The sequence below is a fragment of the Callorhinus ursinus genome, unplaced genomic scaffold (assembly GCF_003265705.2).
Source record: "Callorhinus ursinus isolate GAN/ISIS: 27379988/994484 unplaced genomic scaffold, GSC_fseal_2.0 scaffold17, whole genome shotgun sequence".
Lineage (NCBI taxonomy): Eukaryota > Metazoa > Chordata > Mammalia > Carnivora > Otariidae > Callorhinus > Callorhinus ursinus.
This window is the reverse complement of record NW_027397079.1, coordinates 25,299,075-25,325,195: the sequence shown is the minus strand read 5'-3', so window position 1 is coordinate 25,325,195 and position 26,121 is coordinate 25,299,075. Positions and strand designations below refer to the sequence as shown.

At 36.3% G+C, this 26,121-nt stretch overlaps 1 protein-coding gene across 3 annotated transcripts in view; it reads right to left on the bottom strand.

Moving 5' to 3' along the window:
• The window catches only part of DLC1 (DLC1 Rho GTPase activating protein), a 417,459-nt gene that overhangs the window by 185,660 nt on the left and 205,678 nt on the right, over positions 1–26,121 (bottom strand). For 2 of the 3 annotated variants that reach the window (XR_012381137.1, XM_025886236.2), the window contains exon 5: positions 21,329–21,362. Coding sequence is in view for 2 of the 3 variants with exons in the window: in XM_025886236.2 (XP_025742021.1) it covers positions 21,329–21,362 (34 nt within the window). In the remaining variant the exon portion in view is untranslated. Of the gene's footprint in view, positions 1–18,867; positions 19,077–21,328; positions 21,363–26,121 lie in introns of those variants that run through there. The other variant, XM_073902378.1, reaches the window with a different exon arrangement.

Below are 26,121 nucleotides of genomic sequence, written 5' to 3'. Positions count from 1 at the left end.
AAAATTTATATCGAAATACACAGGACCTAAATGAACCAAAATTTTTTTGAAAAAGAGGTACAGTGTTGGAGGATTTACACTTCCTGACTTCAAGACTTATAAATCTACAGTAATCAAAATAGGATGATACTGATTTAAGGATAGGCATATAGACCAATGGAACAGAATAAATATTTTGGAAATAGGTTCATACAACATGTTCAGTTGATTTTTTATAAAGATGCCAAGGTAAATCAATGGGGAAGAATAATCTTTTTCAACAAATGGTGCTGGGACAATTGGATGCCATATGGAAAAAATAAACCTCAACCCTTACCTCACATGTTAAACATTAACTCTAAATGGACCATGAACCATAGTAGTAATTTAAGAGTGAAACTATAAGATTTGTACAAGAAATTTTGTGGCCTTAAGTTAGGCCAAGCTTTCCTAGGATTCAATAAGCATCAATCATTAAAAAAATGGATAAATAGGAACAAAAAATCCTTTTGTCCTCTTAAAAATACTGCAAAGGAAAGAAAAAGTCAAGCCACTGGCTAGGAGAAAATACAAAACGTATATCCAGAATATATAAAGAGCCCTATAATTCAATTTAACAAAAAGACAAATAACCAGATTATAACAAATGGGCAAACATTTTGAAATGACACTCTGCAAAAGAAGGTATATGAATGGCTAATAAGTACATGAAGATATCCAATCTCATTAGTCATTAGGGAAAGGCAAATTAAAATCACATTGAGTTACCACTAGACACTGAAATTAAAAAGACTAACCATATCAAGTGTTGGGTAGGATGTGGGACAACTAGAATTCTTACATATTGCTGGTGGGAATGTAAAATGGTTTAACCAGTTTGAAAGTCTGAAAGTTTCTTATAAAAGTTAAACATACCTATGGACTCTGAGAAACAAACAGGGTTTTAGAAGGGAGGAGGGTGGGGGGATGTGTTATCCCGGTGATGGGTATTAAGGAGGGCATGTACTGCATGGAGCACTGGGTGTTATACGAAAACAGTGGATCGTGGATCACCACATCAAAAACTAATGATGTCTTATACAATTCACAGCGCACCTCTGAAACAAATAGTACATTATATGTTAAAAAAAAAAAAAAAAGAAGAAGATAGCAGGAGGGGAAGAATGAAGGGGGGGAAACCAGAGGGGGAGACGAACCATGAGAGACTATGGACTCTGAAAAACAAACTGAGGGTGGGGGGGGGGGGGATGGGTTAGCCTGGTGATGGGTACTGGGGAGGGCACGTTCTGCATGGAGCACTGGGTGTTATGCACAAACAATGAATCATGGAACACTACATCAAAAACTAATGATGTAATGTATGGTGATTAACATAACATAATAATAAAAAAAACCCTGTAAAATATAGATGATAACACCAAGAAAAAAAAAAGAACACTAATGATGTATTGTATGGTGACTAACATTTAAAAAAAAAAGGTTAAACATACCCTTACCAACTAAATCCACTCAGGTATTACTCAAAAGAAATGATAACATATATTTGTACAAACACTTGTATGATATTGGCAGTACCTTCTTCCATTTACAGATAATTCTATAAAAGGCACAACTACAGTGACAGACACTAGCTCAGTGCTCACCAGAGGCTGGGGGTGAGGGAGAGGGTAGGGTAGGATTCACTATAAGGTACATGAGGGTCATTTTGTGGGTGATGAAAAAAAAAGCAGAATGATAAATGGAAATATTTTCAACATAAATAACCAACAGAGTGTTAATATCTATAATAAAGCACTTCTACAAATCAGAAAAAGGAAAATAGAAACAACTCAATTGAAAAAATTAATGGCTTTTATGAGAAAGCATTTTACAGAACATATAGAGGTGACAGAATTGGGAAATAGAGGCTCAGCGTTCACATTTTGATACCACTGAAAATTCTGGGATAAAAGCAAATCAGCAAAACTCTGAAGCTTCGAGAATCAGATGTAAGTCTTCAGAGAGAGGTGGGGAGGAATCTGCTGCTTAGAGTGTGATTACTGGCTTGGAGTGTATGGAATGTACATAAGGAAATAATATCCCAGTGCTATGTTACTGGGCCAAATTGTGTGAGAGAGTTTTATAATAAGGCACTTTAGATACTATTAATAATACAATTTATTTGAATGGTATCATGAAAGACTCATTCTATGTTGAATAATTATTAGTATAATGTCATCCAACGTTATTAGTATCGGCATGCTATCAGCCAAAACGATAAAAAGATTTCAACTCAATAACGACAGGTTACTATTGGAGTCCACTATTATATTAGGATATGTTATTTGTGTGGATATATATTCCTTTCTGGGGCACCTAATGGAAACTTAAAACTATGATTATTTAAGTAAACAGGTATTTTGCTAACATTAGCAGAAAAAGAAAATATAATTTTCACAGTCTCTTCCTGATAAATAGGAAGCCAAAAATCTCTTCACAAATATTTTAAGCAACAACAACAACAAAAAAATAGGAAAAAAAAAGAAACTCTTACTTTTCTGACTGGCAAAAAAAAAAAAAGCTAAATAAATACAAGTCAGAAGAAGAAAGTAAAAAACAAAAGCTTTGAGAAAAGGAAAAATAGTAGAATTAAGGGAGATGGAACTCATTTGCATAAATTATGCTGTACAGGAAGTGGCAGTCTGCAAACTTCACCTGAAAAAAAGGAATCTGCATAGAAGGTTGAGCATACTTCCTACTGAAGAAAAAAGCAGATGATGGAGGGCAGTGGAGAATATTAGCAAGTGCTTCTTTTGGACAAATTCCTTTTTCTTTTCTTGCTTTTATTAATTAATTAATTAATTAATTAATTAATTAATTAATTTTTGCAGGGGAAGGGGGAGACCCTCATTAACAGACTTAAGAAACATGGCGCCTGCACTGCTTCCTTAATCTTGAATTGGAGACTCAGGGGGTTCTTTTTTTTTTTTTTTTTAAGATTTTATTTATTTGACAGAGAGAGAGTGAGAGAGGGAATACAAGCAGGGGGAGTGGGAGAGGGAGAAGCAGATTCCCTGCTGAGCGGGGAGCATGACGCAGGACTCCATTCCAGGACCCTGGGATCATGATTTGAGCTGAAGGCAGACGCTTAACCAACTGAGGCACCCAGACGTCCCTCTTTGAGACTTTTTAATGTGAGGCCAGTGGCTGGTCAGAGTCTGGATGAATGACCAGAGATGAGCATAGAAATCTAGAGGAAGCATTTAGAAACTTCTTATAGTAGTTGGACAGAGTAATTTTATGTCTGTTGAATCTAATGATAAAACACTTTGGCTTCTATGTTTTATGCTCCTCCCCCAATTTTATTTTCTAGTACTCTATTTTCATATTTTAAAATGGTATGTGTGACCAGAAGAGTGAAAAAAAAAAGGTCACCATAAACAGTTTAGGAAAACTTGCTCTAAATATATGTATAAAATATCTAGAGATAATAGTTATTTGAATGTTTCAACGGGTGGTACTTTAGCTCCCGTGTGTCTAGATGGAGAGAAAAGTTTGTAAAAACACTGTTCTGTGCAGCATTTAATCAGCCCCTGAATTAAACGATTGTTGGTATTTGCACATTTCTTACCATTTGTTATTTACATGGAAGAGCAACATGGTAGGCATTCTTAATATCTCAAATTGGAAAAAATGTTTAAAGGAAATGGAAGCATTTTTGCTTTTGCAGTTTCATGCACAATGAGTGGTTCACATCTGGCACCAAGACTATAGATCATCAGTGATGCAAGAACGTTGCAAACTGAAATATTCAAAGAAAAACAAAGGATGGATGGTGGCAGGAAATAGAGCAGGCAAATTTGTCATTTAAGTGTAAAATATGATTATTCTAAAGTAAACCTTTTTATCTAACTAGTTTTTAGGAAATGGTTAGCATTTCTTAGGAGGATAATTTGCTCTAAAATCTGAAAATTGGCGATCTTTATAAGAGGCTATTTTCATTAGTTCTCTAAATTCATATATCTCTTCTTTATCTTAATGGTATCACTTGTTATTTATTATCATGAGCAATGGTTGAATTATAATAAAGTAGGATTCAATTTTTAAAAACATATCACCAAAAACAAAAGCACAACTCAAAAGTTTTTGACTTTTTTTTCTAACCTCATGTACTAAATCCCCTGTAATATGTACTATATCAAAAGTCCTCATGAATAGTTAGTATCTGATGGGTTTCTGGTATTGTAGTACATCATCTAAAAAAACCTGGGGTTTATAATAAACATGTTATTATGCAATGAAAAAAAAACCTGGTGGTGCCTGGGTAGCTCAGGTGGTTAGGCGTCCAACTCTTGATTTCTACTCAGGTCATGATCTCAGGATTGTGAGATCAAGCCCCCGTTGGCTCCCCGCTGTGTGTGGAACCTGATTGGGATTCTCTCCCTCCCTCTCCCTCTGCCTCTCCCCCCTCTAAAAAATAAAAAGATTGTTTCTGCCTCTTTTTCCTTTACTACTGACTACAGAGTTTAGAATAAGGATTTTTTTTTTTTTTTTTTTTTTTTGCAGCTGGGATAGTACCACTGATTAATTTAATAAGATTTACTATTCTTAGTAAAATTTACAATCACTCTCCGAGGCCTGATGAGTCTGGACCCAACCCATTTTTCCAGTTTTCTCTCCTTGCAAACACAAACTCCATGCTCCAGCTAGCCAGGCTGCACAATTTCATCATCGTGCCTTGTGCATTCCCACTGTTCTAACTTTGCCAACGGTTTTCCATGCCTAGATTTGTCTCTGATCTCCCTTTCCAGTTTTTCAAGGCTTTCCTTTCCTCCATGTCCTCTCTGGACGACTCTAGCCCAGTGAACTCTCTCCGCTCAATGTCTAGGGTGTCTTGAGTATCTTGCCACTTAACTGTTATGACTTATCTTGCTCAGCAGGCTGGAAACATTCTGAAGGGATATGTTCTTAAGGTCTAGACCAAGGAAATCCCTAGATAACAGGAGGAAGAGCAGGACACATCAACATCACTTGTTCCTAGTCCTTGTTCCCTTTGCCACTGGCCCTCAGCTTTCTAGTGGAGGGGGAGGAAGTGAGAGAGAAGGAGGGTAGTGAAGAGAGTCGGATGGGCTGACGTTTGGCTGGACTTGGGTTAACCTGGAACCGGGAAAATACATTCCATTAATGGCAAGCTGAAGATCGTACTCTTATTGGAGAATTAAAACATTTATATTAGCTTTCAGCAATATGTGGCAGTGATGTCACTTGGGCTGTTTCTAGGATTACAAAATTGAAAAGTAGGTAATGTTTGCTGTGTCATTCCCCCATGTCCCTCCCTGAACATCTTCACACCAGAGATCTCTTCCTTTTCCCTAAGGCATTCAGTCCTTCTGCCATGTGACTGTCCAGAGTCACCACTGAATGGTGGTGTATTTCTTCACCCTCAATGTCCCCCCATCTCACAGTCTCACAGAGATCAGAATTCTGTTATATGGGTTCTTGATAATACGTGGTGGGTTATTCCAAGAGGAAGTTTAAGCCCTAGGAGAGGAGGAAGAAGTATAGAGCTGTAGAAAAATTTATGTATATATATAACATTCCACATATAAGAGAGATTATACAGGATTTGTCTTTTTTTGTCTGACTTGCTTCACTTAGTATGATGCTCTTGAGATCTATCCATGTTGTCACAAATGGCAAGATTTCTTTCTTTTTTATGGCTGAGTAGTATTCCATCGTGTGTGTGTGTGTGTGTGTGTGTGTGTGTGTGTGTGTGTGTGTGTCTGTGTGTAAAACCATTCATCCATTGATAGGTTATTTTCATATCTTGGCTATTGTAAATAATGCTGCAATGAACATGGAGGTGCATATATCTTTTTAAATTAGTATTTTCATTTTTTAAGATAAATACCCCAAAGCAGAACTACTGGATCTTATGGTAGTTCTATTTTTTAATTTTTTGAGGAACCTGTTTTCCATAGTGGCTGCACCAATTTACATTCCAACCAACAGTTCCCTTTTCTCCACATCCTTGCCAACACTTGTTATTTCTACTCTTTTTGATAATAGCCATTCTAACAGGTATGAGGTAATCTCTCATTGTGGTTTCGATTTTCATTTCCCTGATGATTAATGAAGTAGAGCATCTTTTTATGTACCTGTTGGTCATCTGCATGTCTTTTTTGGTAAAAAACAATGTCTATTCAGATTTTCTACCCATATTTTAATTGAGTTGTTTATTTATTTTTTTATATTGAGGTGTATGAGTTCTTTATATATTTTGGTTATTAGCTCCTTATCAGCATATGATTTGCAAATATTTTATCCCATTCCATGGGTTGCCTTTTCATTCTGTTTATGGTATCCTTTGCTGTGCAGAAACTTCTTAGCTTGATATAGTCCTGCTTGTTTATTTTTGCTTTTGGGGTCAGATTAAAAAAATCATCACAAAGACTTATATGAAGGAGTTTACTGCTTATGTTTTCTCCTAGGAGTTTTATGGCTTTAGGTCCTACATTGAAGTCTTTAATCCATTTTAAGTTAATTTTTGTGTGCAAAAAGTAGTCCAGTTTCATTCTTTTGCATGTGGCTGTCCAGTTTTCCCAACACCATTTGTTGAAGAGACCATCCTTTCCCCATTATATATTCTTGGTTCATTCGTTGCAAATTTATTGACCATATATACATAGGTTTATTTCTGCACTCTCTATTCTGTTCCATTATTCTATTTGTTTTTATATAGGTACCACACTGTTCTGATCACTGTAGCTTCATAATATAGTTTAAAATCAGGGAAGGTGAAGCCTCTGGCTTTGTTCTTCTTCCTTGAGATTGCTTTGGCTATTTGGGGTCTTTTATGATTCCATATAAATTTTGGGACTATTTGTTCCATTTTTATGAAAAATGCCATTGGAATTTTGATAGGAAATGCATTACATCTGCATGTTGCTTTGGGTAGTATAAATATTTTAACAATATTAATTCTTCCAATCCATGAACATGAAATATCTATTTATTTGTGTCTTTTTCAATTTCTTTCATTAATGTCTTATAATTTTCAAAATATAGGTCTTTCACCTCCTTGGTTAACTTTATTTCTAGGCATTTTATCCTTTTGATGGAATTGCAAATAGGATTGTTTTCTTAATTTCTCTTTCTGATAGTTCATTATTAGTGTATAGAAATGCAACAAATTTCTCTGTATTAATTTTGTATCCTGCAACTTTACTGAATTCACTTATTACTTCTAAGAGTTTTCTAATGGAGTCTTTAGGGTTTTCTATATGTAACGTCATGGCATTTTTACTTTTTCCTTTCCAACTTGGATGCCTTTTATTCCCCCTCTCCTCCCTTCTTCTTCTGCCCAATTGCTCTGGGTAGGACTTCCAATTATATTTACTACTTTAACATGTTGTTATCTTTAGTTGATTGGATAATGATTAGGTTGACTCGTGGCAAATATGTGAATATATGACATAATATGGCATCTTTGATTACTTTGCTTGTTCAATAAACTTTTCACATGTATCTTTTCTCTCACCTTGACTGTAAGCTCTTTGAGGATAGTGTCTTAAATAGTTTTATAAGTCCAGTACACTATTTGGTAAAAATAGACATTCAGAGATATTTCTGGTTATATTTATAATACAATATAACCTTTCACTAGTCATTCAGTGTCACAATCACTTGTCTTAAGATTCAGGATTTTGTTATGCAGTACAAACTTTGAAGTACATATTAAGATTGTATGCATGTGGAGGAAGAATAAATGGGAAACTTTCATTGACATTAACCAGTGATGCCTCAACTTTATTGTGGACAAGAACTCTCTGGGGAGTATATTACCTTTGAGATTCTCAAGCCTATGAGATTCTGAATCAGCAGGCCTGGAGGTGTCTAGGAATCTGAATTCTTAAAGAAGCATTCTAGAAAATTATGAGGTACATTTTAACAAACATTGCATTGAAAAGGTATGCCTTTCTTTTCTTTTCTTTTTTTTAAGAAACTTATTTATTTGAGAAAGAGAGAGTGTTAGTGGGGGAGAGGCGGGGGGCGGGGAGAGAGAAAGAGAGAGAGAGAGAGAGAGAAAGGAACTCCAGCAGGTTCCACGCAGAGTGCGGAGCCTGACGTGGGACTTTCCCAGGACCCCGAGATCATGACCTGAGCCAGAACCAAGTGTCAGAAGCTTAACCAACTGAGCCACTCAGGTGTCCTGGTATGCTTTTATTTTCAAATTACAGACGCTATTTTTCTTTTAAGCAAAAAATAATTGAGTGTCCTTTAGGTGCAGGACATTTAAAGATAAACTGGACATGGATTTTATGATATAATAGGGAGAACAAGTCTTAGTAATCATAATAAAGAACATAAAGGAATAAAAATCTTATGAGAACTTCAAGTCTAGTATTTGAGAATTCTGGGAAAAAGGGCTGATTTCAAAGCAGAGGAGGTCATGGAAGGCTTCAAAGGGGAGGTAAATCTAGAAATTTGGAAACAGTATGAAAGGAAATTTCTGGAAAAGTAACAGTATTAGCCAAAACACTGCAGTAGAAAGTGTAGGACATGGAGTATGAGTATTTCTGTGTTGGAGTCTCAGGGGCAACTGAATATGAGGAGAGTGGCTTGGTTGATAGGCCAGGGGCTGGAGATTGTGGAGAAATAGCTTTAGTTGGGTGAGATTCCCATGAGAACGTGTAAGGACAGATGAGAAGAAAGATGGACGAGAAAAGAAAATCCAAACATCATGCTGTATAATGTATTTAAGGCTTAGGATGGGATTTGGTGAAATGATAATTTAACAGTAAAGATCTCTTCTTAATCATATTAAATATATCAATGAGTGCTATGATACAAACATGTAACTTTATTTCTATGTGTTCTATGATATTAACTTCTATCACTTGAGACAAACAAAATAAGACTCTTAAAATTAGAAGTTTAAAACCAATATTAAAACCATTAAAATAAAAATCAAAGCATTATCTACCTCATGTATTTCTAAAATATAACTCCATAGAGTTGATCAGATATTTGTATTTGTTACTGTCTATATCACTTATGTAGACATGTCAAGAACTATAAATGAGGCTAAATTCTAGAGAATCACAAAAACAGTGTGAGGTATTCCCTTGCTCTCCTTCCTCCTAAAAACAAAACAAAATAAAACAAAACAAAATAAAACCCCCAAACCCCTAAGGGTTGAATAATTTCACTAAAGAAAACAAAAGAGAGGTAAGTTGAAGTCACAGGAAATAGAAGAAAGAGCAAAAGGCTGGAAACCTACCACAGATGGAGCAAAGATTTTCCAGATGTGGAATTCTTTCTATGGATCAGTGCTGTTAGCTTGGCTCACTTAGGTTCTACCAGGAAAAAAAAAAAAAAAAAAAAGGAACTATGGCTTCCTTTTAACTTCTATCTGTAATCTAACTAAATGTACTTTGCTGAAATTTTATATTTTGTTTCCTTTAGGAAAATGTCTTGATATCTGTGATCTGTAGTTATTTTTCAAAACTGAGCTTGCATTGTAGATGGGAATACTTTTGGAATGGCTGAAGATATTTGTATGTGTGTCAGAATATCTCCATTTGGAAAGACATTTCTAACATCTTTATGTCACGGTCCTCTTGTCTGCATCACAAAAGGAAAGGGCACTGCCTGCATCTGAGGATGAGGGGTCACTGTTCTGTTTACGTTCTGTTGTCATGGACCATCTGGGAGGATGGTTCTTGATTAGCTGCAGAATGATGAGTGCCGTCTCAGTGTCAGGGTCACAAGTTAGATGGAGATGCCTTTTTTATAAAGGCCCCCAAATTTGGTGCTCAAAAATATTACAAAATAATGAAAGTTTCTGTGTATAATAAACAAGCCAGCTTCCCACTTCACTACAGTCATAAAAGAAGAAAAGCCTCCTGTCCCCTTTTGGGTCACCTGGCTGATCTTTGCTTTGTATCGGTGAAAGCTTCTGTCTTCATCATTGTAGCTGGAATACAGCCATTGGGTCTTAGGAGGAAAAAAAATCATCAAAATACCCCCCATGCGAGTGTTTTTTTTTTTAATTAAAAAATACTAAGTCATAGAATACAGGTATGTCTAGTGGAATTCTGATGTTTTTCTCTGAAAGATATTTTATTTAAAAAAATGAATCAACTGTCTCACACCCTGATTATTTGTCTGTTTATTCTTCCTTCTTTTGGTTTTACAATGTTAGCTATGATTATTGAATATCTTACTAATTGTGTTTAGTGGAATGAAGTAATGTGAATATAGTTTATTGAACATATTAAATTGTTGAGGGCAACTGCACCTGACAAATACATTACAATGCAAATTAAAAAAAAAAAACAACCAAATGGCATGTTCAGGATCAAGTTCAGTGGTTTTAAAAAAGAGATAATTTATTTGGTCAAGGGGAAACAGAAAAATCCATGAATCTCATAAATACAAGATAAGATGGTGCTGATGTAGATGAGTGTAGCTAAAAGAGCTGAGAGAGAAGTTCTATGGGTTGCAGGTAATTATGAAGTTGTTAAGATATCTCTGTAGCCTAAAAAGGCAGTATAACTCTGAAAAATTAAAATTTTATTGAACATTCATTATATACTTAGGTCTTGGTAGGTCTTATGGATTAAAATTAAATAGCAAACAAAAATATGTCATGGCTTTTCATTGAGGCTGCTTAATTTTGGGGGATAGGACACATATGTAAGAAGCAGAGAATGATGTAACATCAGATAAAATTAAGTAATATATTAATTTTGCATGCAAAGGGAATTTGGAGAAGGATGATCTAATCAACTGAATGCAAGGAACTAATTCATGTTTGGTCCAACTAAAAGCCTGAGGCATGAGGATACAGAGATATTCTGCAGATGTGGGACAGAGACCTCCTAAGAGTTGGAGCTGACACCTAGGGATTCATCTGGGATAGAAGGAGTTATTTTTTCATGTCTTTCTCTAGTTTGCATTGTTTCTTACTTCTCTGTCTTGGCCCAGTTGCACCATTATTCTGCTTTTCTTTGCAGGATGGTTTCCTCTGTTACTTCACCTCACAGTCCATGTGAACTTTTAGCCAAAACACCAGTTGTAGGTTGACTGTTTCTTCAGCTCATAATTTAACTGAGAGAGAGAGAGAGAGAGAGAGAGAGAGAGAGAGAGAGAGAGAGAGAAGAGAGAGAGACAGAGGCAGAAAGAGAGAAAGAAATTGTCCATTGGTCAGCCAGTGTGTTCTCTGACCTTGAGTCAAGTGTGTCCCCCCCTACTCAACCCCTACCTGCCTGTCTCTGCTCCAACGGACTCTGGCATGGGTTAGGATAGGTGGTTACATGGAAGTAGCTTGCTGCTTCCAGGAGCAGAAAAGAAGATGAGCAGTGAAAACTGTCTGATTCAAAGGAAGAGTTCATTGGAGAGTAGAGCCATCAGAGGAGGCTTGGTGGAAAAAGCGGCACTCCAGTAAGTCCTTGAGGGAAGAGCATGGTTTGGAGAAAAAGAATAGAACAGTATTTGGGGGGCAGTAAACTTCAGGAACAAAGTCATAAGGACAGAAATATGTATGTAGATCATATAAATTATAGGAATTATTACAGTCTTACTAATTTTGGTCATACTTTTATTTGAACAACAGAGGTGGAAGAAATGGTGATGTTAGGCATGAAGAGGTAGAAAAAACATCACCTTTGGAGCCAAAGGGATTCATGTACCATGTAGCTTAGTGTAAGGAGGCATCTAGTTCTCTTCTCAGAAACTACATGGTAGGAACACAATAAATAAAAGCTGTTGTAATACATATACTTAGTAGTAGTATTTTTCATTTGAAAACTTGATGAAATTCCACAGGAAAGAAATGAAGTAATTGAAAGTAATTGAAATCAATGGCTAAGAGAATAGTTACTTTTGCCTAAAGAAGAAAGGATAAAGATTAACATAAGGAGTGTGCAATTTATTTTATGATCAATGAGTTTTTAAAAAGTGTTTACACTAAGAATATATTAAGTAAGCTCTTTAAATTGAGGTGTATCTATATAATGAAGTATTACTCAGTGGCTATAAAGAAATGTGCTATAAAGTCATGAAAAGGCATGGAAGAACCTTAAATGTATATTACTAAGTGAAAGAAGACAATCTGAAAAGCCTACATGCTGTACCATTATAGTATCACACAGAATAGTTTCCCTGTCCCCCAAAGCCTCTGTGCTTCATCAGTTCATGCCTCCCTACCCCCAACCCCTGATCTTTTAACCATTTCCACAGTTTTGCCCTTAAAAGAATGTCATATATTTGAACTGAACTTTCCACTAAATTTTTCTGTGACTCTAAAACTATTCTAAAAAAATAAAGTTTATATATTAAAATAAACCCTTTTAGGTGCACAGCGCTATGCTAAATGACTTTTAGGAAGATGTTTAAGACTATTGGAGGCAATGCTGAGACAAATAAATCACTCAACAGACAACGACAATCCACATATCATTAAGTATGAAAATGGCAATGTTTCAAAACGTATGGAATTAATACAAGCAGGAGTTGTCATAGAAGACTTCATGGTGAAGGTGAGACCCAAATGAGACCTTGGGAGCTGAGGGAGTTAATTTCTGGAAGGGAAACAGGAGGATCAAAGGTCAAGTTATGCAGAAGCAAATTTAGGCTAAAAGTGTTGTTGCTACCATGGCTACAGCGGAAGGTGCATATGTTAGAGGAGGATGGGAGATAAGGTTGGGAAGGAAGGCCAAGGTCAGATCATGGAAAAATTTGTTCATCAGCCTGAGGAGTCTTGGCATTTAACCACTACATACAGCATTGTAGTTAAGAGCATGCATTCTATGGTTGCTTGCTTTGAGCCCTGCCTTGAACAAAATGTGACTTTGGGTAATTTAGGAAATCTCTTGAGTCTCAGGTTTCTTGTCCCTATAATGTGGAAAATAGTAATGCTTAACCTTATAGGGTTGCCAGAGGATTTATTGAGTTCATATCTATAAAGTGCTCAGAAAAGTGCAGGCACAGAGTAAATGCTTGCTATTATCATTCATTCAACCATTCATTCGACAAACATTAAGTCAAAAATCTTCTAAGAGGCTGGCATTACATAGATGCAGAGAAAATGTCTGCCTTTCAGGGGATCAAAGCACAGCAGGGAAAACATTTGGGTAAATATATCAAAGAAGACCATAGACTTAAAAAGGCAGGTATATTAAACAAGTGAAGAACTGTACTATTATCCTCCATTTATCCACTTCCTTAAATCCATAGGAAAGAATTGATTGAAAATTTATATTAAGAAGAATTTTATAACATTAGCAGTTGGGAGTCACTGGAATCCATTTTCTGGTTAGAAAGACTTTAAAACCAAAACCAAAACCCCATTGTGGTGGGCAAGTGAGGGCTTGGGGAATCATTTTGCTTGAACATTACTTACAGAATTCTATAAGATCTCTTCTACCCGATTACAGTAATCAGTACAAAATGCCTTCTTAAATCCATGATCCATTCTCCTGAAATAGCCAGACTGGTGTTCTGCACAGCCTTCACACAACAAAATGGGCACCAGCCTTATCTTGGGCATTAGTAAATTTGTTATGGTTGTTAATAACTGTCTTAGATTTCCCACGTAGATAAACCATATCTCAAAATCATATTTTTAGTCTACAATAGAAATGCTTACAAATCCATCTGTAAGAGATCTTGATCTCAAACTTTTGCCCACAGAAAAACAAATCAAAGTCCTTCAAACCAGGGGAGGGTCAATAAGAGAAGGAAAGCATAGTCATACCAGTAGAGCTGTAGGTCATTTCATACACAGACAGGTTGAAGTAATACTTTGTTATATGTACCTTTCCAAAGTCAGTGCACCTCTCTGAAGAAAGCAGAATCAATGTATAATTATCTTGTGGGTATATATTTGTGTATATATTCATATTATTAATAAAAGTAACTAAACTGCAAAATGTGCATTGTGAACTCTATAAAGGTAAATATTTGAGGGCATCTAAAAATGGTCAGATATGATTTTCAAACTAAATTTAAGTTCTTCTATTGCTCTGTAAAATAAAACTGATGGAAAGGGACCTTTTAATAAATTGCTATTCAGGGAAGATTAGAAATGAGAAATTCATTTTTCTATTGATAAAATATCAATGTCAATTAAAATACTGAAAGGCAAAAATGTCTTATAGCCTGGACTGGTAGTTCCTAGCTACTCCTTCACAGTCCTGATAGCTAGTCTTTCAAAGGATAAAGTAGGGAGCAAAATACTCACAAGACTTTTTGGAGGAAGAAATTTTAAGCTCATCAAATGTGAAAAGTTATGGTTATTGATAGACTGGAGATTAATTTAGTGTCTGCAGGAGTTGCTGGTATATCAAAAAATGGATTGACTCAAAACTACTTGGGCATCTGCTTGTGCAAGGATACTACACTGGGTGTGGGGTGACAAAGATGAAATCAGGGGGTTGATGCCTTCAGGAGCTCACAGCCTGATATGGAAGATAATTCGTGAACAGAACTACATCACAAGTATCACTATATGCCATAGAAAGATATAGTCACCTTTGGCTATGGAGACCTGGGAAGACAACTCCAAGTAGAGGAGAAATCATTCAAATTGGAACTCATGAAAGCGAAATTATCATGTACCTGTGTCGCTTGAAATATAATTGAGAAGAAAAGGAAATACATTTGATTGGTTCTGGTGATAAAGTAGATTTATTTTCCTACTTGGTAATAAACGAAATGCCAACAGAACATTTAGAAACAGATTCAGAAAGTTATCTGTATTGGAAAGTATCCTATGAATTCAAGATTTTTGGCATTTAAGAATAGCTTACTTATATTTTTCATGAATTCCTTGATACCTGAAAGCTAATGTGTTTCCTCTCAACAGCCCAGCCGACCACAGCCAACTTTTCATGGATTAGTTTACCTTAGGTTTCAGAGAAACTGAGAGGTTATGTGTGGGCATACCCTAAATTCCTTCCTCATAAAAAAGCAGGCAAGCAGAGACCATAATACTAAGAAAAGTGAAGCAAGTGAGTATTTATAAGCTACTAGTATAAAAATAATGAAATTCATTTTTGGAGAGTGAAAGGGAATACAGAATGTGGAATGTTGGCCAAAGCCCAGCCTGGCCAGATAAAGACACTTTTCAGATCCTGCCGAACCCCGTAAAGCAGTTGTCACAGAATGGTAAGATTTTGCTTTTGGCTTTAGGAGTATTACATATGGAGCAAAGCATTTGCCGAGTTTTTTTTAAAAAAATATCTTATTGATTCCTTTATTTACCAAACATCAAGCAACTACTGTAATGTCAGGCATAGGGAGTGTGAGTTGAATAAAACAAAATTCTGTCTTTCAAGGTGCTTACAGCCTAGTAAGACAGTACTAAAACCAGTCTGATCTGCATTACAATAGAGACATGATATAGAGCAGAGTCTTCTCAGAAGGAAAACTCTGAACTAGAGCAGTCCTATTTTTATTCTTTCATTAAATCCCAATATTTGTAGATGTTGAAACATGACTTAGAGCAGCATACACCGCATGGATAATTCCCTGAATTGAGCAATGATAATCAGATTGGAAAAGGGGACACATCTTTGCATTTCGGTTTTTTGTTTGTTTGTTGTTGTTGTTGTAGTCTGTATTTCCCTTCTCAGTGATCAAAGGTGGCCAAGAAAATTAATACCAAAAGGCACCAAATCTAGGCTTTGTTATTAGTATGTTTACAAGGGACTTGGTATGAAATTATGAAAACCCTGATTTTTCCCTTCACATATTTGTCACAAAGAAGTGTTTGATTTCTGTTTTCTGCCTTACTAGCCTCAACACAACGTTTGGAGAGACTGTGAATCTGTTATATGCTTCTGAAAGCTATCTTTCACAAGTGTTTCAGGCTACAATTATTCATTATCTTGATTTTAACATTTTCTGGCCAAAGAACTAACCTAGAGACAGGAATACAAACATTCTAAGAAAAATGACCAAGGAATGCAACCAAAGTCAGATTCTAAGTCATCTTTCTCAATGGTGCCCTTTACACATTTGTATGGGATAGATCCCCAAATAACACCATTAATTAATTACCCAGCTGAAATATTTGGCAGTTGTGGGGGTAGTAGGAGTCATGGGGGGGGTAGGAGGAGCAGTTAAATAAATTTTTAGAACCATATCAACATTAAGTCATTAAGATTGAAACCAAAGCATCTTTGTAATTATAATTTATTGGTTAGCATGTATTTATAGAACACTCACTATGTGCTTATTAGCTGTTTTAATTACAGGGCACACAGAGACAATATTCCTTATCTAGAAAAGATCATGGCCGAGAGATGAGGACATACAACAAAGCAAGATAATAAGGTTGCTACTGTAACAAACATAGAAGAGTTTTCTAGGAGCACAGAAAAATCAATGACTAATTCTGCCTGGGACATAATTCATTAAGGAGACAATATTATTGGATTTAATAAAACAAGTAGAATTATCAAGATATACAGGACAAAATTTTGCCATTTTTGGTGAGTGATAATGGTCTATTTTCCAGAGATGCCATGCATTGACAAAATTTGCAAGGTGTTCTGTGATTTAATTTTTTTTAGAACAAGAAATCTCATATTACTCTATATTGCTACTTTTCAAATATGCTCAGAGAGTCAGTCACATTTTGGTGACTAAAATGCAATGCTAATATTCTAATCTATATGCATCTATGCAATAAAGGACACATTCTAAATCGTAAAGTGTAGATATTTTCTCTCCTATACAATTAAATGAAACTATATTCATTAAGGACGAAGAAAAACATGGTCCATATCTTTTTTTTCCCCCGAATAAGCCATTTCTCTCCTTCTCTATCTCTGCCTATCATCTATATTTTTTGAAAGGTAGTTGCATGACCCAGGCAAAAGTAGAAATTTACAGAGTTAGAAAGGGTTCCGTGACTGTATGAGGTGGCTGGAATTGGATGAACAAACCAGCAAACCAACACAAGGGAAGAGAAAGAAGAGAAAATATTGGTAGGTATATTGGTGAGACTCCTAGCAGGAAACAGATGGTACACTGGGTAAATTGAGGAAAGCTTAGTAACAGAACTATTTACAAAGATTAGGAAAGCCAGAAGGGCAAGAAGAGAGAATGGTTTTCAGCACCTGGGAACTTGTGTAGAAAGGGCCACCTAAGAGAAGCCAGCAGTGATTCCTTGGGAAACAGATAGGGGATAACTACCCAACGTCACAGTCCCACTGTCATACCCCACCTTCCTCTACTCCCAGTCACCTCCAGCTCCTCATTCGTGGAACAGGGAAGACAAAAAGGTGAGCAGCCCACTAGATCTGTCCACACTGGTCAACCTCCAGGGCACAGAGCTGGGAAGAAGTAGTGGATCTGAGTGACAAAATGGCCATATCTAGTACAATAAATTATACTGCTTCCAGATTACATATGGCCAGGTATGATGCAGGAAGTTTGACCTTGCCTGTCGAGAACAGGGAGACAAAGAAAATGTTAAGGCAGGAATTGATATGACCAGGTGGTGCTTTTCAAACATCACTCTGGTGATGGTGTAGAGAGTGGATGGGCATCATGACGGGTTGAGGCAGGGAAACCTGTTGTGAAAGTCCAGTGGGAAGTGGAGAGCTGCATTAATGCAATGGCAGGGTGAAGGCACGAGGGTTGATTAGAAGGCAGTGTTGACAGGATTGTGTGCAGGAGGTGAGGGAGACAGGATGGGAGCTGGGAAGAGAGGATCCAATTACCCCAGGGACTAGGGATGCAGTGGATAATGCAGTCATAGGAAAATAGGATGCAGGACATATATTTCTCATGGACTCATTGTTTGTGAAGATTGAAGATTATCTATTCACAAGAGAGAATTTCACCCTAATAGAGACAGGGATTTCTAATGAGAGGTTAAAATATGACCAACGCTGCCTATGCTGTGATAACTTCTGTCTGAATTAGCTCACTCAGAGGCTTACAGAGAAAGTGATCTCTTTTCCACATGGACAGCTGCTTAACTGTTAATTGGTGCCCTGAGGAAGCATTTAAGAACTCTTGGAGCAGATATGGGCAGCAGTAACACAGCTAGCTTCTATTTGGCTTGTACACATGGTAGTTAGAAGCATAACCAATTATCATAAAAAACAGCTACCATTTTCTAGGGCCTATTTTGTGCCAAGCATTGTTGCCTTACAACAACAACATAGCAGCTTCTTTATTTATACTCTAGAAATGGGAAAATGAGGAGGTTAAGTAACTTGCTCAAGGCCACACAGATAGGAAGCAGATGTGCTAGAGAATATACCAAAGGCATTGGGCCGACTCTTTAGGGGCATACAGATGCTGGTGGCGTAAGGGAAGTTATATGAAAATATTATGTGTTGGATACAATTATACATGAATACTTATGTGATTAATTACAATTTTTAAAAACAAATTAATTCAGATCCTGAGAATGTACATTTTGATACTTTGATTCTTTTCTTGGGAACTTTCTGAATAAGGTGGCTTAAGAAATTCTCAATTGAGAAGAGGAAAAGGAAGATACTGGCTCAATGGAATATTCTTGACCAGAGACTGAGTTCCTTCAGGGCAAGGAACATGACTTACTCATAAACTGCTTCCTTGATAGAACCTAATAAAATGCCTAGAATATGCTACTGTTCAATACGTATTTTTGGAATGAATGAACCAACGGGAGGCTCTTTCAAAAGTGTTTCCCCGTGGAGATTTTTGTCATCACAAGGTGGAAGATGAGCAGCAGGGTTAATTCCGCCAGGATGTATTTACATAGCAACAGGGATCAGAATAGAAGATGTCTACTTAAAGCACACACAGAAACAACCACACAACTGTATCTCAAGAATTATTAATGGAATGTACCCAAAATGATTTTTTTTTAGCGCTTCACAAGGCTTGGTGGGATTGGTTCCAGTTGGCTTGGATGAGAGGTCACACAGATTAAAAATAGACTTTCTTAATATGGAACAATAGGCTACATTCATTTAACAAGACAGAAAAAAAAATGACAGGCCTTAGGGGCGGGAATGAAGCTTAATCCTATTTAAGAGCTCAATTAACCCCCAGAAGATTGAGTAGGTCCTCTGCCTTCATTGCCATTCTTCTGTCTAGCAGAGCTTAAAAACAGAAATTCGTAAAGAGGAATAAAGAGATTCACATTTGTATATGATATTGAAAATATTTTAAATATTTTAAATAGGGCATAATAAAGTTTAGGAATATAAGAATTAGTTTGCTTAGACTACTACGGTCCTTTAAAACTTGAAATAAATCATATTCTCTTTTAATTGTCAAATCTGTTACCATTGTTAATAAAATATTCAAACACAAGTCTTTATCTTGACACATAAAAATTCACTGATTTTTAAAAAATAATTTCTTTCTTGTAATTATATTATCAAACAAAATTACATTTCCTTCTGAACTAATCAGTACATTCTCAAGAAATCTATATCAAAACCATGTTGGGGTACATTCCAGTCACTCTAATGTTTTAATACACAGAAGCCAGGTTCTGCTCAAATTAGTCCAAACCAGGTTAAGCATCCGGGGGCTTGGGTAGGTCATTTGTATCAATTGCTAGATCTTACTTTTCACAGATCACCCTACGGAACCTCTGTGAATGGAATTTATCAGCTCTTTTCATTTGTGCCCCAGCATTATAGAAATGACTCAAATTGAAAAAAATTTTCAAATTGAAAAGTGACAATTTCTCATTTGTGTTTTTGCAGTTGGATTATGATAAAAAGTGTTGGTTACATTATATGTACACTTTTTGTTTAATTAGTTCTTTGTTTTAATAAACATATTTTATGTTTATTAAATATATCTTTGAATTTTTAACTTTTTAAATAAACATTATCTGAAATATTTGAGAAGCTTGAACAGTTGAAGGTTTTCTCCCTATCACACTGAAATCATTTAAGTGGCAGAAGGAAAAGATCACTTTTTCCCTCTCCATTCCTTCAAGCAGTGGCATTTCCATCCCTTCTTCCCTTTCCCCACCAGCCAAGAATTCACGTCCTAATTTTCTCCTTGGGGTATGAGAGAATTCGCTGACATTCTGGAATAAGATGACAACTTTGCTCTGTTATATACTTTGTTTAAATTGTAGCTACTCTTGGAAATTACAGAGAATGCCACAACCCAAGATAAAGCATGACTTTGGCTACGGTTCTTTCTCTTTGTGATGCAAATGTTACTTAACCATTTATTTCTTGTCCCAGCTAGACAGCTAACACATCTATTTAAGGTATTAGAGCACTGGCACTATAACTGGAAGTCAGTTATTACATGCTACTAATCCATGTAATACCACTCCCTGTTAAATTGAACAGTTTTTCTCTTGAACGACATATTATGCCAGTTCAATATTTTTTTTCTGTTCTGAAGGGCTACCTCCCAACATATTAGAGTAAAGAAATCAGATGCAGCCTAAACATGAGAGAAAAGTTTAGCTCATGGAAGGATACAAACTATGAAAACTTTTGTGTGAAAACTACCTTGCAGTGAAAATAAGATCACTGAACTAGAAAGAGAAGATCCTCCATATAGAAATCATCAGACAAACTAATGTTTTAGTGTAGAGTCATTTAAGTCATGTCATCTTTTAGATGACACTATAAACTCTTAATACGGCTCTTCAAAATCACAAGCATCTAATTTCTAAGTGATATGCTTCAATTTTGGTAGTAAACCCTTTCAATCTCTTTTTTTTAAGATTATTATCATTATTATATATAAAACATAAAACAGTATTGAGGAAGATTAAAAGATTTTTTTAAAAGCACCTGAATCCACCAATCGAAGTTTAATTTTTCACATTTCCATGTTTCTCATCGGTCCTTATCTATCTCCCATGATACTCCTAAATAGTTACAATCATAGCACAGAGCATAGAAACATATTCTAATTTTCTCATATAATTGTTCATTACTTCAAAATTATATTTTTGATGGTATAGCATCAGCTTTAAATAAGTACGTCTCATTCTCTGTCTACTATATAAGCTACTTAAGATGACAAAATAAATCTTGATAATTATTGACAATTGATTTCCAAAGGCTGTTCCCCAGTACACTAAGCAACATCTCATTCTTTTCCCCAAGAAAAAAAAATTGTGGATATGGTTACAAGTAAGTCTACAAGAAGCATACATCTTATTCTCACATGATGTAATATTCTGTTAAGAATCTGAGCAAACCAAATTGATTTTTCAGGAATTAAATCATAACATTTGCTCAGAGATGGATGAGATTGCCCAGAGATTGATGAGACTTACACACTTTTAATATTTAATGAAACGTCTACATGAAGATGGAATTTTATTCCAAAATTGGATGGAAAACATAACCAAATGTCAACTTACCAGCCGTTTCCTTGTCTGAAATACCTGGGAGTGCCTGAAAAAAAAAAGCCACAAAATTATGTTATTACTAGAAAGAAATATCACAACATTATCAGGAACAAAATGAACTACGATAAATGGATCAAAAATTAAATAGAACCCAACAGCAGAAAAATGAGCAGGCAGAGGAACTGAACAGACATTTTTCCATAGAAAGCATACAAATGGGCAACAGGTACATGAAAAGGTGCTCAACATCACTAATAATCAGGGAAATGCCAAAATCACAATGAGATATTACTTCCCAACTGTTAAAATGGTTATTAAGACAAAAAATAACAAGTGTTGGCAAGGATGTGAAGAAAAGAAAACCCTTGTGTACTGAACGGAGTGTAAACTGCACAGCCACTATGGAAAACAGTACGAAGATTCCTCAAAAAATTAAAAAATAGAGGGGCGCCTGGGTGGCTCAGTTGTAAGCGTCTGCCTTCGGCTCAGGTCATGATCCCAAGGTCCTGGGATCGAGCCCCGCATTGGGCTCTCTGCTCAGCAGGAAGCCTGCTTCTCCCTCTCAACTCCCCCTACTTGTGTTCCCTCTCTCGTTGTTGTCTCTCTGTCAAATAAACAAATAAAATCTTTAAAAAAATTAAAAAATAAAACTACTATATGATCTAGCAATCACACTTCAGGTTATATATACAAAGGAAATGAAAAGAGGATATCAAAGAGACAGTTGTACTTCCATGTTCACTGTCGCATTATTCACAACAGCCTAGATAATGGTAACAGCCTACATGTCCATCAAGGAATGAATGGATAAAGAAGATGTGGCATATATACAATGGAATATTATTCAGGCATGAGAAAGAAGGAAATCCTGCCGTTTGTAATCACATGGACCTGAGGGCATTATGCTAAGTGAAATAAACCAGACAGAGAAAGACAAATGCTGCATGGTATCATTTATATGTGGAATTAAAAAAAAAAAGGTGAAACTTCTAGAGTCAGAGAGTAGAAAAGTTACAAGGGTCTGGAGAAATAGGGAGAATTTGGTAAAAGGGTATATAAACTCTTGGTTATAAGATGAACAAGGTCTGAGGATCTAATGTATAACGTGATGACTATAATTGATAACACTATATTGTATAATTAAAATTTGCTAAGAGAGTAGAACTTAAGTGTTCTCACCAAAAAGTCAAAAACAAAAACAAACAAAAAAACCAACAACAAAAAACAAGCCAAAAACCAGATAAACATGAGAAGTGATGAAAAGTGGTAGTTAAGTGGAAATCCTTTCACAATGTATATGTATTCCAATCACCATGATGTAAATTTTAAATATCTTACAACTTTGTCAATTATACCTCAATAAAGCTGAAAGGAAAAGAAAAAGAAAGAAAAATGAGGGTTGGGGAACTATCAGTAAAGTTACCAAATCCAGGTATAATAATTGTCAATCATCATGTAATTCTTTTCTTCTCTGAAAACACATATTACCCTTAAAAAGATATTGGCAATAAATGAAACCAAAAACAGTCTTTGAATTTAGGTAGAATTTTTATAGTTCAATTTCTCTGTCCTGTTTTGGGGGACAGAAAAAGTAAATTGTGGTGGTTTCTCAGCATTTCAAATCTCTGCCCTGTATCTCCAAGGCTCAGATTCCTCCTTTATTATTATTATTTTTAAATATTTTTATTATTTATTTTAGAGAGAGAGGAGAGCAGGAGCGGGGAGAGGAGCAGAGGGAGAAGCAGACTACCCGATAAGCAGGGAGCTCGAAGCAGGGAGCTCGAGGCAGGGTTCCATCCCAGGACCCTAGGATCATGACCTGAGCCAAAGGCAGATGCTTAACCAACTGAGCCACCTAGGCACCCAGAGATTCCTCCTTTATTAGATGGGGACAATCACATGTACTTCTTAGGGTTACTGAAAGGACCAACTGTGGTAGCTTCGATGAAGCATTTGAGGTCTTCAGGAAAAGGTAACTGCTGTTACTATTTGTTTCTATGGGCATTGGGCCAATGGGTCAATTTACTGATAGGCATGGTTTAGAAGTTCCATTCCCAGCAACTATCATCTATCACTATCATTGTTTAAAAAATAAAGTTCAGAAGGAGATGTTTTCAAAAGACTTTAATGTATAAATGTCTAATTCTACTCTCAGTGGATAGTCTAAAATAAATTAAGGAAGTTGAACTTCTGGTTCCCATTCACCTCAGTTATTCATGGTCATAATATTGTGAACATGAAGGTATAACTTGTATTGGAAGACTTCAATCCATCTGACCCACTGGGATTTGATATCTTTTACCGAAACCACTGACCAAACAGGATGTCTACGACTGACATCTCTCCTTCTCTTCAGGGACAACTTGTTCAGAGTTGGGGTAAGAGAAGTAGGCTCAAATGAGTAATTAATTTTGTTGTGTGCATGCACACATATACCTGTGTGTGTGTGTGTGTGTGTGTGTGTGAGAGAGAGAGAGAGAGAGAGAGAGAGAGAGAGGGAGGGAGGGAGGGAGGGAGGAAGGGAGGGGAAAGCTCACAGGCATCACAGTTGCAGATAAGCCTAAGGAAATAGCACCAATCTTCATTTCCAGAAATATCAAGTATCAAGATACCTATATCTTTGTGAGATACTGATTATTGCCGGGATCCTCACTTTTGGAACTTACAGAATTTGGAGATTGAGGCAATTTTCAAATAAGAGGCAAATCTCTCTATGGGTAAAAAATAGAGGGGGGTTTTATTTTGGTAAGATTAATCTATAGTGAAGGTATATTTTGACTTAATTTCTATGTACATTTAGTGGTTCACTTCTTGTTCTCTGAATGTGAATGCTGACTTCATCCTGGCAAAGGTACAGCTGTGAGGAGAATATCAGGTGAGTAAATGGCAGAGCAGAGGGTCACGTCCAGAGACCAGGGCATCGAAGGGATTGCATAGGCTTTAGGCATCTTCCTCAGCATCCTTTCATTTGTAGCAGGGTCATCTATTTTTCCTTCTCTTCCAGAAGAACTGTGTGATTCTACACTATAGAAAAGCTGTTTTCCCCTTTACAGGAAAATTATCACAAGGTTTTGGTGATATTTGTTGACTTGTTATGTATCTTTTTTGGGAAGGGTTTATTTAAAAATGGACTTAAATTTGGGGCACCTGTGTGGTTCAGTTGGTTGACGATCTGGCTCTTTATTTCGGTTCAGGTCGTGGTCTCAGGGTTGTGGGCCTGAGACCCCCCTTAGGATTCTCTCTCTCCCTCTGTCACCATCCCACTGCTTCTCATGCGTATTCTCTCTCTCTCTCTCAAAATAAAGGACTTAAATTCATACTATGTGTTATATTTTAAGCTTAGCCCCTGGATTTCCTCCCTGACTGGAGGTCTTTCAAATTAAATTTTCTCTTCTGTGACAAGAAAATAAACAACAAAACCAAAACCTTTCCATTGAGAAGATTGTAAAGGTCAGTGATAAGCAGTTAAAAGACATTCATGGAGAAAGCGCCTCAGAAGGAAATAGTGAACACTTACTAGGTTCTGAATAGGTACAAGGTACCGTTTTAAGCTTTTGCCTGCATAAACTCACCAAATGCTTAGAATAACCTATGGGGTCCTGGAAACTTTTGCGAGGTCACTGTCGGTAATGGAAGCCAGGACACAACCACCGGCATGTTGGCCTCTGAGGTCACTAACACTAGTTTCAAAATACTAATCAGAGTCTTTTGGAAACAAGGAAGAAGAAAAATTTGGAGACATTCCATGATAAAATATTGACTGGGATCACAAAATATCTGTGCAGGAATATCTGTATGACATATTTAGAAATTATCTAAGTAAGTTCTCTCTTCTTATAGCCAAGGCCTTTAAGACAAATTGAGTGTCTTGCCCCAAATCACAGGTTGACCAGCGACAGGTCTTTTCCATATTTTGTTCTATTTGATTGCAAAGTGTGTCACCGAGCACGTATAAGTAAATATTTAATAAAAATGTTAAGCAATGAGTTGCGCTACAAAGCAAAAATATTTTAGCCTCCATGTAGCCAATTCCTATTATTTTAGAGCCCCACCACATTCTGTATGATTCTTTAAGCCACCAAGGCTCACTTCCATGAAATAACTGCATGATGTGGAGATAGGAAAGTCAAAGCTTCATGCACCCAGAATTTTATAACTGCCCTTTCAAAGTAAAACCAGGCAGTCAACAGCCGAATAGTCTCTCAGCTGATTTATCTTTGAATTTGAGGGAGAACTCTCTCTCTAGAAAAGGTTTTTAAATAAATTTTAAAAATGCTGCCACTCCATTTTCAATTAATTGAAGCTATTTGTTGATTCCTAAATTAAATGCCTCACATTACCCTGTGTGCAGAAAGCCTTGGCAAAGTGTTCCTTCTTTGTGGAAATCACAATCTTGTTGAAGAAGGTACATGAAAGACAGAGAATAGTTGCATACAGTGGGCGCTCAGTGGTCATGATTAGCACCATCACTGGTGTGACATCAAAAGAAGACAGTCGATAATTAGGACCACCCAGGTGGAAATGGAATGGTTTTCTTGGGCACTGAACCCTTTGGAAGGAGACGTTGGTCTAAAGATTCTTTTTGCCTTTGACTTCAGAGAAGAGGCATGGCCAGATTTGGGCTTCAGGTCTTGAGGTTCCATAGTGTTTTATCTGTTCCTGTGCTTGGAACAAAACAGCCCATGCAAGGTGGCTGTATAGTCTGATATAGAGTAAGTGTTCATCAAACATTTGTGGAATTAAAATACCAAACACATATTCATATATACAGTTTAAATAACATGTATGACTGTTGCTTATGAGAA